This window comes from Manacus candei, unplaced genomic scaffold (genome assembly GCF_025592945.1).
Source record: "Manacus candei isolate 608988 ecotype Guabito, Panama unplaced genomic scaffold, ASM2559294v1 h1tg000049l, whole genome shotgun sequence".
Taxonomy (NCBI): Eukaryota; Metazoa; Chordata; class Aves; order Passeriformes; family Pipridae; genus Manacus; species Manacus candei.
Genome location: NW_026138097.1, coordinates 6,025,781 through 6,042,746, shown reverse-complemented (window position 1 = coordinate 6,042,746; position 16,966 = coordinate 6,025,781). Strand labels below are relative to the sequence as shown.

Sequence of the window (16,966 nt, the reverse complement as noted above, 5' to 3'; positions counted from 1 at the left end):
AAGAGACCTCTCTCATTAAGGTAAAACTCTTGCCAGGATTCCTCAGTGTTAGCTCACTGACTGCAGTGGGAAGTCCATCTGGGTGGGGACCAGGACTGTACTTCTGTAGCCTCAGACCACTGCTTTCTCTATCTTTCTGCCTAGGACTCTTGACACATTATCACTATGTAGAACCATCTGTTGTGTTGTCGTTCCTTAGCAAGGATGACAAAAAAGGCAATGTGTTCACTCGGTGATTATAAGAGAAGTTGGATTTGCTGTGTGTGGTGAGTATCCGTGTGGAGGGTAAAGAATGCCTGAACTGAGGCACCTGGTACACAGGCATGTGGTCGGTTCTGTTTTCCATATGAAGTGCTGATAACATCCCGAATTGGGGCAAGGTGCAGAGCTGGAAATGCCAGCTGTCAGGTGAAATCCTCTACTTTGCTTAGCAGATTTGTAGATAGAAGACACTTACTAACTGTGGAATCTAAGCACCTCAGAAATAGTGATGTATTTACCATCATACCAGAGTCTCTTATTCTACTTCTGTGTATGGGAACTGAGGCAAGGAGCAACTTAAGGGCTTGACCAAGACTTTTAACAGATGAAGTGGCTTTTTTACACAAGTCATTGTTTTGGCATCTCTGTCCAAATGTTTACTCCTTCATTCTTTATGCAATGCCTGCATTTCAGTAGTACTATTTGTATTTGAATTGAAAGATGCTACTAGAGTAAAACTGGGTGTTTTTTAAAATTCCAGATTAATCTTTCTCAGTATATGTATATAAACCCATATCAAGAGGGATGGTGTGATTCTTATCTGGAACAGTTTTCCAATGCAGATTTCAAAGACTGTCTGTAGATTTTTGCGTTTTATAATCCTGTTTTCACAGTGTTAAACAGGTCAGGGGTGAGCAACTGGACAGTTGGAAACCTGGAAACAGAGCCTGGTCCCAGTTATGTTTTTGCTTTTTATTTTAAAGACTATACCTCACCCTGCAAACAATAATGAAAAAGCTGTGTGTTAAAGTCCAGATTCTGAGCTGCCCTCGTGTGCAACATAGCATCTGTAACTCCTGGAGAGTTTGGATTCCAATGAGGGAAAAAAATCAAACAGGAAACAATTTTAGTGAGTTTAAGTTTGAAAACCAAATCAAGGGTTTTTTTTTTCATTATTTTCTTATGAATATATCATGCTGTTCTGCAGCTGCAAAGGGTGGAACAAAGAAAGGGAATACTGTCATAGGAGTTCTGAATTTAATAGACCCAGGCGAGTGTGCATGTAGAACAAATAAACCTTTGCAAAGAAGTACATCTGATTCTGAGACAGACCACAGAGTTCTAACAAAAACACTTCTCTAAAATATAATGCCTCATTTTCTAAAAACATGATTTTCAACAGTAGGCAAGCAGGAAGACAGGCAGCAGACCACACCAGCATCCATCCTGAAAGCAAAGCATCTAGTGTAAATGCAACCTCTGTTACAACTTGCTGTTGGATCCAGACATTTTTCCCACCATCCTTCACCCTGTTTGTGTCTCCTGATTCTTTTATTTGGCAAGGTGTTGCCCTTTTCCTGAGGTCTGCACTTACAACAGGAGATAGGTTCATACCACCTGCTCTTGACAGGGTGAGCGGCAGGATTTCCTGATTTCAGTTGTCTCTGAGATGGTAAGTGAACTGCAAGTGGTAGCGCAGAGGATCGAATGTCATCTCCAGATGTCTTGGTCTGAGCCCCCAGGAGGAATGACACTCCATGTTTGAAGGTAATTCCAGGTTGAAAGTGTGGAGGAAGAAGAGAGGCTTTTTGAATCTGATTTACACCAACGAGATCTAATTCTTGCTCTTAACTTAGTAGAGATCTCCCTACTTACATAGTAGTTAAGGTTTTAAATAGCTTTGGTGTCAGGGCTTTGCTTTTAGGTTTATTTTAGTCAAACCGGTGATGCAAATCATCAGAGGCCGTTAAGATAGAAGTCTACAAGGTAGACAGGTACTGCTATAGGGGCAGATACACACATACTACATGATTTTAAGGAAATAGTTTTGAGTATAATTTGGTTCCCTCAAGGAGAACTATGGCAGATTTTGTCAACTGAATTGTGTTTAAACATTGCAGCACCAGCAGTTTTTGTATGGTTTGTGGTTCAGTTTCCCCCACCTCTGTACTGATAACAGAGATGATTCATGGCTTGAATTGGAGACAAATGAATCAAATTTCAGTTTTCCTTACCAAGGAAAAAAATGCAGCGAGTGGTCTCTTACAAAACACTACTTGCTACCATCTGTTTTGGCTATTGAAATTAGTGCTTGAGAAACACATATGAAGAAAGCAAACTGTGGTCTCCTAGGGCTCGTGGAGAGATTAATTTTCACAAACATAATGAAACGTGTTTTAATTCACACCTTTTTAGTTTAGTGAAAGCTGTTGCATGAACCATTTTATTTCAGAATAAAATTGTAGAAGTGTATTATTGTGTGTTTTATGAAAACAGCCTGTGCTTTTTTCTAAAATAAGAGTCTCTTCACAGCCAGTCTTACATTGAGAAAAACTGGAAACCATAAACAGAAAAAAGACATTTTTTTAATGTGACTGTGTATTTAGAACAATCTAAAAGCTGCTTGAAGAACCCTTGAGTTATTTGTGGGAATGATACCTGGGTATGAGGAAAGAAAGGAGTAGCAAAGTGGAATAGGAGAAAGCTGCCTATTCAGAAGTTTTTAGGCTTAATTTCCCTTCATATGTTGGCTTTCCTGAAACCAGTCTGAAACGAGGAGACGGCTTTGTTCCTCACTAAAAACCTTAAAAGAAAATGCAATTGCACTGTTAGATGGTTTGAAGGTTAGAGACAATCCCAGCCTTTGTCTTTGGAGCAGCTTGACATGATCTACTGTATTGTCTTGAACAAGTGGCATATCTGCATAACAGCTGGTGGCCTCAGTTTATCTCCAGGAATACAGAACTTTGCCTGTATGTAGCCAGATTGGCCTTCTATAGTTGGGGTGTTCCACCTATGCTCTGAGCCAGGGAGACTCTCATCTGAAGAGGACAATGTGATAGACATTGCTGGGGCTCTAGCCCAGCTCCAGGTTGCAAAAGCACGTCTTCATTGCGTTTAACTAGATTAAGCTGAGTAAGCAAAGGATTATGCAGAAGCATCAGGCCTGCAATAAAGCATGTGTCTTACTTTCACACCCTAAAAAATGTGACTAATTTGCCCTTATTTTGTAGAGCATTATCTGGAAAAAAAAATTTCTGTGTGCAGTGTGAGAATAAATACTATAATTCCTGTTGGCCAGTAATGACTGTCACTTCTTGCAGGAATTTAGTTTTGTTTCCAAATGTCACAAGTGACAGATTTCTTTTGCATCCCTTTGTGTGCAGAGAGATTGATCCTAGAGAGTCTAACCGTTATCAAATATTATTGCATTGTTGTTGTCTCAAAATATACAGTTTAAGATTTGACAGGGTGTGAAGCCTTTGATCTGTGTGGCCTTTCTGCCTTTAGCAGAAGGGAAAAGAGGTTTCATACCCATAGTGTATTGGGAAGAGATGGGGGGATACTGGGACAGTAAATGGCACCTTATAGAAGTTCAAGTGCTCATCAAAAGGACACAAAGCTTCTGAGTCTTAAGCACTTGAACTTTAGCTTTGGTCTGTACTCTTCTCTTTTGCTCACCTTCTATGCACTGGAGACTGTTGTCAGGGCTGTGAGGAAGATGTCCTCTTGATGTGGAGGTGTGAAGGCCATGCAGGTGTTTGCAGTTGGTCTCATCACCTGAAAAGACTTGGCTGTCTCTGTGATACCCAGACACATTCTGTAGCTTTGGAGTGGAGGTGGCCCTTTGCTATATCAGCCTTCGCATCAGGGCTTTGCTGTCTGGTAGTCACATGGGGCTGTGGAACAGATTTCTTCTTCATGTTTGTTTTTGACAAGTGGCTACAAATGTAATGCTGTCCCTTATCATCTCTTTGAGTTCTTGAGCTGTTCCAGTTTTACTCCTCAAGGGTCTCCCTGTACCAAGAACATGTACAATTTAATAGTAAAAGAGGTTTCTTTAAATTTACTTAGCAATGGGTGTTGTAATCTTTCAATGATAGAGCATTAAACTTATGTGTCCAGGTGAAACGGGAAAAATAAATTTGTTCTGGCTTTCAATGAGATGCTCCAAGCGTGTATTTCTGCAGAGTCATCAATTGTCATTCAGTATGCGGGGAATCTCCTCTATTTTATTTTTAGAAAAACAGATAAATATGTAGTTTTTTACAAGCTAAATACTTCAGGCTAACTCAAAATCAGAACTTACTGTATGATATTAAAAAATATTGTAAATCTCTTATTTTTGACCCATGGAGCTAGACTAGATTTGCATTCAAGGAAACTAACTTTGCCATTAGTAAATGTGGATGCTGAACATATTTCCAGAGGTATGTTCAGGGTTGAATTTTCTGCCATGGAACACTTAGTGATGCACAATGAAGTAATGTTAGTGTTGCTGGAATAACCATCGGTCCAGTTTCTGTTTAACTGGCTCCAGTGTAGACTAGAAGCAGCAAAAAAGACAAATGCAAAGGAAAGGTCAAAGGAAAATTAAGCTCCTCAAAATATTTGTGTTTTCTTTCTGCATTTTAAAGTTTTTGGAAAGAAATGTTAGTGCTCTTTTCTGGGATTTAATTATTTTAAAAAATGGGGAGGGAATCTCTGTCTGTGTGGTAATGTGACATTTTATACCTGCTATTTACTGTGAGTTTTAGTTAAAGTAGTTTCTAACTCCTCTTTGTCTTATCTTTCTGGTGGAGCAGTACAGAACAGGTGGAATGTGCATTGCGACACCAGAAGGATGCTTGATCCTATACTGCTCATGCTATTGCATGCTGATTATGCCTGAGCAGTATTTAGATTTTTTCCTCCCAGCTACTTCATATTTTATCATGCAATTAATTATATATAAAAAAAAAAACTTGTCAAAGAAATAAAAAGTGTTGGTAGGAACAATCTCACATAAATACGCCCTATAGGAAATGGGGGATTCTTCATCCCCAATCTGCACTGGAAATGTTTATGAAGAATATCTGTCTTTTGAGTAGACATTATTGGCTTGGTACAGAAATTATTGTAAGACCTTTACCTTATGCTACAAAAGATCTGGATGATGTGAGGGATTCCTTCTGGCCTCAGAGTATACCACTCCACAGCTATATAAATAAATTAAGCTGTTTATAAGTTCATGAGTAAAAGAATTGTTGACACATTTGCAAAACTACAGGGAGGGGAATACTCATTCTTATCTACTACTCCCCTTTCTACTTATTTCTTGCATGACTCCAGAATCCTGAGCAGGATTTTACTCAGGCTTTAGGAGAAAAAGTTCGCCCCAATATGAGAGCAAAGTCATGGAAAATTTCAGCCCAAGAATGTTTCTGAGACTGTGAAAGCAGGGAGATTTAGATAAACTGTTTTACAATTTCACTGATAGTGTTAGAGCTAAACAAACCCCAATGTTCTATAGATCAATAGAGGGTAACCAATATTGTTCATTCGAACCCCACACTGGCCAAGTCCAAGCCTGTCAGTGATGGTGGTAGCACCTCTGGGATTGCACAGTTAAGATGGGGGAAAACTTGCTGCACAACAGCAGGTGTAAGAGAGGAGGAACATGTGAGAGAAACAACTCTGGTTAGTGAAGAAGGAGGGAAAGGTGGTGCTTCAGGTACTGGAGCTGAGATTCCTCTTCAGCCCATGGTGAAGACCATGGTGAGGCAGCTGTGACCCTGAAGCCCATAGACGGTCCCACACCAAAACATATGGATACCCAAAGGAGGTTGTGACCCCATAGGAAGTTCACACTGAAACAGGCTCCTGGCAGGACTTAAAACCTTGTGGAAAGACACACATTGGAGCAGTTTGTGAAGAACTGCAGCCTGGGAAGGACTTACACTGGAGAAGTTTGTGGAGAACTCTCTCATGGGAGGGACTCCATGCTGGAGCAGGGGCAGAGTGTGAGAAGTCCTCCCTCTGAGGAGAAAGGAGTGACAGAGCCAATGTGATGAACTGACTGCAGCCCCCATTCCCCATCCTCCTGCACTACTTGGGGAGGAGGGAGATAGAAAAATTGGGAGTGAAGTTGAGTGTGGGAAGAAGTGAGAGATAGGGGGAAGGTGTACCAAGATTCGGTTTTATTCTTCATTACCATACTCTGATTTTAATGGGCAGTAAATTAAATTAATTTTACCAAGTTGAGTCTGTTTTGCTCATGGTGGTAGTTATTAAGTGATTTCTCCCTGTCCTTATCATGCCCCATGAGCCTTTTGCTGTATTCTTTCTCCCCCTGCCAGCTGAGGAGGGGAGTGATAGAGCTTCTTGATGGGCACCTTGATGGTCAACCATCCCAGAGCTCAAAAATGTGCAGATCTGAAGATCTTAGGAGCCTACTCTTCAGGGTTGATCATCTTCACTGTTTCAGCCTGGTGGCACAAATAGTGATAAATGATTTCTTCACACCCTAGCAATTCTCTTAGCTTAGGAAGAAATAAAGAGTAGCATTTTTCTGTACAATGTTAGCCATTTCTGGTTTTCCATACTCGTTAGCTGGCATATTCCTAGCACATCTTAAGTTTTGCATGTATGTGTAAGCACTACTCAACTGCTGTTGCTGAAATGTCTTTTGGTCTTGGACTGGTTAAGAAAACATCGTACTTTTAAAATTTTTCTTAGTATAATACTGAAATGAAAGAAAAACAGGATAGAAATTAGTAATGATTATAAAGAAAACTTGGAATTTAAAAGTTTTACTGCCTTGTTACTGTAACAATGATATACATAAAGTAAGGTTTTTATGGAGTCATTGCTTCTAATACTTTGTTTCCATTACACAGGAGTAGTTGCAATCAACTTTCAGTACGGTGTTAACACATGAAGGTAGTAGATGGGGGAGAGAAGAAAGAGAAGTTTAAATCTTTCACTCTCATAACACCTCTCTCCTTTAGTGACACATGCCGTTTGAAAAACAAATCAAAAGAACTCTGTTAAAAAACATGAAAGTAAATACAAAAAGTGCAAACTGAGGAGCACTGGGTTCTGCATGAGCAGCCAGATGCCTTGTTGGCTGGGTGGTGTGCCTTGGAGGCAGATACCTGGGAATTTGTGCTTCTCTGATGTTCAGTTCTGGTCCTCAGATCCACTGAGAGGAATGATTTACTGCAGTAACTTGACCTAAGTAATTTCCTGTACCAGAATCTGCTGCTTTGTAGTTTCCTATGTGGATATACATCCAGAAGAAATTGTGGTGTGCATGGTGATCATGGTGCCATGCTGTGCTGGCAAGGATCTGTTTCAGTGTTTATTCATTGGAGGAAGGATGCTATTGTGAAGAGCCGCTCACATCTGATCTGACCAGGTACATACACAGAAGTATAGGTAGACGTGCGAAACTCTGAAGTTTTGTCAGTGTTTTATTGCTCTTGTTCTTCATGGCAACATGTCATTTAAAATAATCTGTGATCATGTAGGTGAGTATCCAGAGCTCTGGAGCCCTGATAGTCATGCTGGGCTACTGAAGAAAAACAACCCAGATATGAATGGTCAAGCCAACTTTTTACTTCATGGTAGGCATAGAATTCACAGAAAACATGACTTCACTGCAATTATGTTGATGTGATGCTTTTACATAATATTGTAACAGCATTAGGAGTCTGGGAGAGCACTACATGCATCAGCAAGAGAAGATGGATGTTCAGGGTGGGGATTTTTGTTGTCTGGTCAGAAAAAGAAAAAAAAAAAAAAAACATTTTCCCAGGCCTTCTATAATGGTAATGTCTTGATTTAAATGTTCTACTTGTCAAGGGAAGAAGGAACTTTTAATGTCTTCAAGTATCCCATGGTTTTAAAGACTTCCTCAGGAGGGAGTGTGCAGTGACCCTTGTCTGTGAAACATTTATAGGTCATTTCCCCTTCTCAAGGTTATTAAAAAAAATAATTGCTTGACTTCGTTTTCAGACTACTCCACAGAAGCAAACTGGAGTCTTTACTGACCTTGAGAGACTAGTGTTTTACACGCTTTCACAGGTGGTTAGGTATGGAGTAAAGTCAGTATTGTGCTGACCTTATGTTTCCTTATTATAGGAAAACCTTATGTCACATCACTTTTTTTTTTTTTTTTGCGTCTTTTCCTGCCTTTTCGACTAATGACAGGCAGTTGAGTTACAATAACAAGCAACCATTAGATCAAATATGTACTTCCAGGTGATCAGTGGTACAGTGTCAGACTGAGGTCCTGGATGCAGGTGGCCAGTTTCAAGGGCCGACACACTTCTGATGTGGTCTGGGGTATGTGTGTCTCTCAACAGTAATTGCAAGCTATCTCACCTTTGGGGGGGAATGAATCTGAACTATGCTGCCTCATTAGTTGATGTACCTTTCCCATAAATTGCACAGCTGACACAATTCACAGTTATCTTCTGGGCAGAGAGATCATGTTCTTCCCTTGCTTTGGTAACATTTTCTGAGAGAAAGAGGTAGTGGTGAAACAGAGGTCATGGCACCAGACTTCTGCTGGCTCACACTGTAGATAAGAGTGATACTGGTTCCTGCTTGTGACCTTAGACAGATTTCCTACTAGTTCTGTCATTGTTTCCGTAGTTCATGTAAAATGGAGACCTCAGTAGTGATACCTCACAAGGCTATAATAAATCTGAAGAAGTACAGATGTTTCAGGAGTGAAAAAAAGGAACTTTCAGTTGCTAGGTGTGTTTATCTGTAATCATAAATTATGAAGAGCTGTGATCTGGTTGTTTTAGACATTATACTTTTATGTGGCAACTACAGTACACCAAGACTCAGAAGATCAGGTCTTGCAGGCAGAAGTTAGATGAAAACAAGGAGTACAAAGCCTTTGGAAGGCCTGTACATTGTAAATAACAGTCTTTGCCTTGTGTTCTGGGTAACAAACACACAAGTGAATTCAGTGAATTTGAGTTTGTTAGGAAAGCTGTTGTGCTTTGTCTCTGCTGACTGTAGGCATCTTCCAACGCATGTAGTCCTCTGGAACTCTCTTTCAGACACCTTAAATCGTAGAATTGTAGACTATCCTGAGTTGGAAGGCACCCACAAGGATCTTCGAAGTCCAGCTCCTGACTCTGCACAGGACATCCCCAAGAATCACACCGTGTGGCTGAGGGTGTTGTCCAATTGCTTCTTGAATTCAGACAGGCTTGGTGCAGTGACTGCTTCCCTGGGGAGCCTGTTCCAGTGCCCAGCCACCCTGTGGGTAAAGAACCTTTTTCTAATATCCAGCCTAAACCTCCCCTGACACAACTTCATGCCATTCCCTCGGGTCCTGTCACTGACCACCAGAGATAAGAGGTTGGTTCCTGCCCCTACACTTCCCCACATGAAGAAGTTGTAGACCATAATGTAGTCTCCCCTCAGTCTTCTCCAGGCTGAACAAGCCAAGTGTCTCAGCAGGTCATCATATGGCTCTCCCTCTACACCCTACACTGTCAGCAAAACCTTTGACACCATTTCCCACAGCATTCTCCTGGAAAAGCTGGCAGCCCACAGCTTGGACAGATGCACTCTTTGCTGGGTTAAGAACTTGCTGGATGGCTGGGCCCAGAGAGTGGTGGTGAATGGTGCTGCATCCAGTTGGTGTCTGGTCACTAGTGGTGTCCCCCAGGGATTAGTATTGGGACCAGTCCTATTCAATATCTTTACTAACGATCTGGACGAGGGGATTGAGTCTGGACTCAGTAAATTTGCAGATGACACCAAGTAGGGTGCAAGTGTCAGTCTGGGGTAGGGCAAGAGGGCTCTACAGAAGGACCTGGACAGACTGGTCCGGTGGGCCAAGTCCAATGGTTTGAGGTTCAACAAGGCCAAGTGCTGGATCCTGCACTTTGGCCACAACAACCCCATGCAGCACTTCAGGCTTGGGACAGAGTGGCTGGAAAGTGGCCCAGTGGAGAAGGACCTGTGGGTGCTGGTTGACAGCTACTGAAGATGATCCAGCAGTGTGCCCAGGTGGCCAAGAAGGCCAATGGCATCCTGGTTTGAATTAGAAATAGTGTGACCAGCAGGACCAGGGATACGATTCTCCCCCTGTACTCCGCACTGGTTAGGCTGCACCTCAAGTACTGTGTCCAGCTCTGGGCCCCTCACTTCAAGGAAGACATTGAGGTGCTGGAGCAGGTCCAGAGAAGGACAATGTTGCTGGTGAAGGGTTTAGAGAGTAAGTCATATGAGGAGTGGCTGAGGGAGCTGAGGCTGTTTAGCCTGGAGAAGAGGAGGCTCAGGGATGACCTTATCACTACTTGAAATAAGGTTGTAACCAGGTGAGGATCTGCCTCTTTTCTCTGGCAAGTAGGGACAGGATGAGTGGATATAGTCTTAAGCTGTGCCAGAGGAGGTTCAGGATGGACATTAGGAAGAGTTTCTTCACAGAAAGAGTGGTTAGATGTTGGAATGAACTGCCCAGGGAGATGATGGAGTCATCGTCCCTGGAGGTGTTTAAGGAAAGACTGGATGTGGCACTTAGTGTGTTGTTGTGTGTTTAGTAGACAAGGTGATGTTTGGTTGTAGGTTTAACTCGATGTTCTCAGAGGTCTTTTCTTCTAATCTAATTCATTCTGTGATCTTTGTAGCCCTCCTATGGATGCTCTCTAAGAGCTTTGTTTTTCTTATGTTGTGGTGCTCAAAACTGCACACAGTTGTGAGGTGAGGCCACACCAGCACAGAGCAGAGAAGAAGAATCACCTTCTTCGACTGGCTGGTGATGCTGTGCTTGTTGCTGAATGTCATCTTTAAACAGTTTCTAATGCTGTGGATTTCTTTCTAGTCTAGACACAAAGGTACTCCTCTTACTCCTCTTCAGTTTTACTCCCTGGAAGGATGAATCTCTAGTCTAGGATCACATTTGTGTATACCACTTTTGAAAAAGTGTGAAGAGAGTTTACTTAAAGCTATTAATTCTGCTGTTGGAATATTTAGTTGATCCACTGTCTAAAAGTCAGTGGCTGTATTTTATATTTCAGCTACACAGTGCTTCATCAAAAACATAGCAGGACAGAAAAGAGTTGAAAACATTGTTACATTTCAGTCTGAGTCACACAACTTCTAGTACAATACAGATCTTAGTGTACATCTAAGTAATCCCCTCCACAAGTCTCTTGTTGAACTGGTATTATTAATTTTATTATTTATTTAATAAATTGACATCTCTTAATAGATAAATTAAAATATTTATCTATTAATAAATATTATTTAAAGCACTTCTCATATGTTTATTTAAATAAGACATACTTCTTTCAAACAAAGTAGCAGAAAACCTATCCAACACTTCTTGAAGTAGACGTAGACTGTTCAGAAATTGTGGAGCAATATTAATATGCTGCCAGCAGTTATTTAAGGACTTCAGAAAGCAATATAATGGACAATAATTTGTATTACTGGTCTGAAAAATTCGCTGTTGAAGCATAAGTTCAGGGTAATGGTCACATTTCTTTGCAGTCACTGGAAACCTGGGGAACTCTGAACTAACATGGGTCTGAACAGTTGATGCCCTCAGTAATTCCCTGTTGATTTGCACCAATGGAATGAAAAAGGTTAAACTGCTTTCTTTCATGCTTTTCTTGCTCTGCAGGAAGAAGACTAGTGTCCAAAATGGTTAACTGTCTGAAATTACCTTAACAATTCAAAAGCAATAATGTCGTGCCTCAAACTGCAATAAAATACAGCATTGAACTGCACTTTTAGTTTTGGATGTTACATTTCCGTGGCTATATATGCATGTTCTGTGCAGTTGACACAAGGGGATAAAAAGAATATTAAAAAGGATTCAACATCAAAGAAGGAGGTACTGCAAAGCCGAGTTCTGCTAAGCTCTCTAGCTAACTTCTTGGATATAGGAACAGATCAATGCACCCTACCAGCAGGATTACCTTGCTTCTGCCACTCCATGTGGTGAGGCATGTTTTTTCCTGGGTGAATTTTGAATGCAAGTGTAACACTTCTCTCAAGTACGGTATTTATTGCAAACTTCTGTTTATTCCCAGCATCCTTCCTTTGTGTTGAGTTCCTGTCATTGCCTGTCTCTGTGAACTTTGGTTGCCTCATTTCCTTGGCTGCTTTCACACTGTGATGATTTTCTTCCATTCTGTCCCTGTCCCACTCCTCTTATGAAGTGTCAAAAGGACAGGCAATAGCTGAGAACAAAAGATGACCTTCTGAGCCATACTTATTGTAGAGAGAGTTATTTAAAGGCTGGCAGGTGGGACTTTAGTTTTTGTACCAATAACATTATTTTTCCTTTCTGTGCTTTTATAGTAGCCTCTAAACAGGGACCTTTCTGGGCTTTCCCATCAAGTTTCAGGATTTGTTAGCCTATTCAGAGTCTGTAGTGTCTGACCATATACATTTGACTTGACCCCAACAGAGGACTTTTAGAGAAGGCTTTGAAAGGCAACCATGCAATGCTTGTGTTAGCTCATCTTTTCCTTCTGTATTCAGACAGACTCCACTGAAATGAGGCTCTTGACCTTATATATGCTCAGGAAACAGATAATAAAGAAACCCTACCACAATTGTAACCAGTGTTTTTTTGATGCAGTAGGATGCCTCTTGACGCTGTGTGAGAGCATAGGAGAAGTGATTTCCATGGGAATTCCTTGTGCATTAGATGCCCTGAAGTGTCTATGCATTCCTACCAGAACACCTGTAATGGAATAACTTCAGGTTTACATAAAAGATTGATGAGTTTAACATGATCTTTAATAGCACCTCTGCAACAGGTAACTTTATTTAACATTTAAATATCTGGAGAAGCATTACGCTTCTGTAAAATTGACTTGCTCAGTATTTAAAATCAGGTGTATAAATAAAAAAGCTGTTGATCAGTATGAGAAAAATGATATCAATAGAGTATTAATCTCTCACCTATTTTTCCAACATATCATAAGTGCATGATGGCAGAGCAGCAGTTACCTTTTCAAACTGCGGTTTTAGTTGCTTTCATGAACTGTATGTCATGACAGTTCTTGCATAGCTATGTGCTGCTGTCATTGAAACTTCAGGTTCTGCAGACAGACAGCTGTTTGTTTAGTACATAACTTCCAATAGAGATCTGATGTCCTGATGTAGTTAAAGATTAGATGATGGTAATTGGCAGGATTGTCTTTAAAAAGAGGTATAGAAGTAGCTTCTTGGCATGAGGTTTAACTTCAGGTCATTACATGTTCTTTTTTTTCTTATGAAAATTATAATTGAAAGAAAAGAGGTTTTGAATCAGACTTCTCAAATTTCAAAAAATATACGTAAGATTATACAGCTGTAATTGTTGGTGCAAAACTGTGTACAGGAGTTTTGTCTGGTAAAATGAGAATTATTCTGAAAAAGTATAAGAGTCACTCAAAAATCTTACGATCCTGTCAGTAATAGCAGTATCTTGAAGAAACATTCAGGCAAGGGAAAATTATAACATTTCCCTCTTATATACTTACACAAGATTTTCAGAATTATTCTTAAAATGTGCTTAGAGAAATGTGCAGTAGGAAGAACACACAGCAATTCATATGCTGCTCCAGATTTATAAAGTGGTTGTACGACAGACATTCAGTGCTACTTTTAAGCCTCTGGGAAAAATACCCGTGAATAATAACAGTATAGGAGAAAAATAAACATTGAGAAATATTTTTCCATTTCACAGAAGTTTATATAGTTGAGAAAATTACAGGGCAGTTACCCTGTCATGTATCTCAGTAGTGAATTAACATATTTCTGTTAATCTCATTCTTAACTCCCTTTTTAGTGTCAGAAGAAGGTCTTTTTACAAAAGGAGAGTAAAGAGTAGATAATAGGAGGCTGTAGTGAAGTTCTAGGAATGGATTTTCTATTTTTTCATATACAAGATTTTGAAGCAGGTTGTTAATAGAAAACTGGTGGATTTTTTCTCAGTTTTCCTATTTTCTATTACTCTCTCCTATTTTGATTATCTTTTGTTTTTCTTTCCAAAAGCCCTTCAAACCTATTTTTTCTCGTCTTTTGTTTGATGATACTTTCCTTCGTCTCTTGGTCTGGCTCCAACCTGGTTGGTCTCTTTGCATCTGATTTGGCTAATACTAGGGGCGATCATACATGCCACTGTAGTGCATGGAGAAAAAAAAATGTTAAAGGCCATTGCTGTGGTCCCTTATTGACATGATTTAGCCTGCAGGCAGCTTGTACAGTTAAACTGAACCTACTTTTCTTTCCCTAAATGTGGGTTCAGGTAGGAGTGCATGGCAACTGTTTTGTTTTGGGATCATGGCAACACCTTCCAATACTGTGACCCATTTTGCTTCCTCTGTGTATCTTCTAATGAGATGTGGTGGCATCAGCCTTTCAAGAAGTAAGAGCTGCTGCAAAGGTCATACTTTTTGTGTAAACTATCACGGCATGCTACGGTCTCCTGATTAAATCTTTTTATGAGTTGAATATCTCAGAACAAAAAAAATAGAGGGGTCTGAATTGGTTTTTTACCCTTCTCTGAAGGTATCAGGAGTCTTCTGATTGAGCATGGGTGCAAAACACCCTGTGATCCTTTATTATGGTCAAAAAAATGCAAAAAGCACATCTTCCTGTGAGCAGGAGGATTTGTGAGCGCTAACCTGTGAGCCTTTATTCAGTATTACGTTTGTCACAGGTTCCCTTGCTGACACATTGGGAAGTCTGGTTCATTCTAGTTGTAAACCCTGTTTTAGTTGTCTTGCTGTGGTCTCATGAAGATTACTGCAGCAATAATTATGAAAAATCTAGAGCACAGCGATAGGAATTGATACAATAAGAACTGAAGGTGCAGTCTGTGCTCTTTAAAGGGAGTAACTAGGGTAACTGTATATGCCTAGACTGTTTCCTGAGAATGGATGGGCTAGGCTTCATCACAGAGTGTGTGCTTTAATTTGATCTTCAGTCTTCTGCAGTTAAGGCACATTTTCAAGGGAGGATTCAAGAAAAACCTACCCAGAGAATCAAGTATATTTATAAGAGCTAATAGCATGGGGAAAAAAAGTGCTCTATTTGTGAAGGAGATACTGCTGTCAGAGTGTATAATGGAGTTTCATCTCTATGTGTTTGGATGCAATGCAATTTTCTGATGTATGGATTCCTGCTCTTCACAGTAATTTCTGGCTCATTAGTAACTAAGACAGAGATTAATGCTTCTCTAGATTAAAAATATGCTCCTTAGAAGGATCTAAATTCTTCTTCCGTGCATGTACCCAATAATTTGCAGTTAACACAGCTGACAGCCTGGCACATCCCAGTGGGGTCCCTCACGGTCTAGGTCAGTGTGATTGGTACTGATATTCTACTACATATATCCTGCTTCATTTTACCGGGGTGACATGTGTTGTATAAACAAGGAGCAGGAGGCACCCATCTATGTGAAATCAGTCATTTAATTTCTGATGCAAGGCTAACACTATAAAATTTGTCAGCAATTTTTTTTTTCAGTGAGACATCAAAAAGAATTGAAGCCACATCCCTCTTAGCTATATTTACAAAATCCTAAGTGTGGCTGGAGCTGTGCAAACACAGTTGGCTTCTGTTGATTTAATCCATCTGGATATACTGCAAATAGCTAATCAGAAGCCTTCTCCTATTGGCATAGTCTGTGTTTCCATTTGGATGCTCTTCTGACATACCTATGCTAGTGTGACATCTGCATGAGAAGCTTAGAGGTTTTGAATGTAATGTTTGTCAAAATGTGTGACTTTACTGTGCAAAAGGTGGAGACTGTGAAACAGAGCATTACATTTCTAAATGAAGAGAGCACACATTTATTATTGTTTGCTTAATTTTAATAGCAAAAGGATTTTTTTTCCCTCTACACATTAGAATGTGTTTACCTATGTTTTGAGCAAATGTGTTACCTTCTCCAACTTTTTCACCCTAAAGTACAATTTCCCTATCCCTAATCGTTAATGTTGGAAACTACAGGAAGGAGTGGTGTGGACAGACCCATCACAAGTCTGAGTGACTCAGCCATTTAAAGAATAGATTAAAAAGAATTTAAAAACATAATGTTCTCTAAATGTTCATTATTCTGTTCAGACACACTCTTTAATACAACTGAAACTAATGTTTGAATGAGCATTTTGAATATTACTTTGAAATCTAAATTATGCTCAAGTTTGCTTGTATCTGCATTAATTCTTTTATATAAAAGTATGGAGGTATCTAATTAATCTCTCTTTTTTTTCTTTTTTTTTTTTTCCCTTCTTAGTTAATGGTCTAATGACGCTTGGATTCGCAGGTGAGCTTTACTTCAAAAATTCAACTTCTGTTTCTGTTTTGTTAATGGCCACCACTGGAGAAGCACTTCCATCCTATCTCATCTCAATTAGTCAACTGTCATGCATTTTTTGCAACTGGTCTTGCCCATTTGCTATATGAAGAGTTGTAGTGTTTTGTGAAGGTCATTCCCAATAGTGATGGTTAAACTGTAGAATTATTCATGATTTTGAACCCCATTGGTCAGGAATTTAGACAGAAACTCTTATGACATCAGATTACTGTCAAATGACTCAGAGTCTTTTTCTGTAACCTTGCAAAATACTGAAGATTTATTAAAGAGAGACAACCTAAAATACCAAGGCCATCGCAAATCCATTTAAACACCCTGCTGGGAAGGGATTGGAGCAAATTGTCAGCACACATGACGTAGAGGAGGAGAAACTCGTATTCTGTTGGATTTATAGGGTTATAAATCAAATGATTTAGAATACTCTGGCTGTTTAGAATACTCTGCCAGAAAAGGCAGCTTTGCTTAACTTTTGTCAAAGCGTCAGTGCAGGATTTAAGTTGCCAGCTGTGCAATTTTTGTATCTGGTTTCGAATTTTGCACAGCTTTAGTGCTCATCTGCAGATCTAACTGTGGAAAGTATAACTTGTAACTAGTGCAGCTGCCAGATGAATTGACGGGAATGCTTAAATAGGCAGGATCCATGCTATC

The 16,966-nt window shown here is 40.0% G+C and overlaps 1 protein-coding gene across 2 annotated transcripts in view; it reads left to right on the top strand.

Annotated features, from left to right (window-relative positions):
- LOC127476246 (receptor activity-modifying protein 3-like) overlaps positions 1-16,966 on the top strand; it is a 41,772-nt gene that overhangs the window by 1,818 nt on the left and 22,988 nt on the right. Inside the window, exons 2-3 of one of the 2 annotated variants that reach the window (XM_051798940.1) lie at positions 145-266; positions 16,238-16,267. In XM_051798940.1, coding sequence (XP_051654900.1) covers positions 16,249-16,267 — 19 coding nt within the window. In that variant the 5' untranslated portion in view covers positions 145-266; positions 16,238-16,248. The remainder of the gene's footprint in view (positions 1-144; positions 267-16,237; positions 16,268-16,966) is intronic. The other variant, XM_051798939.1, reaches the window with a different exon arrangement.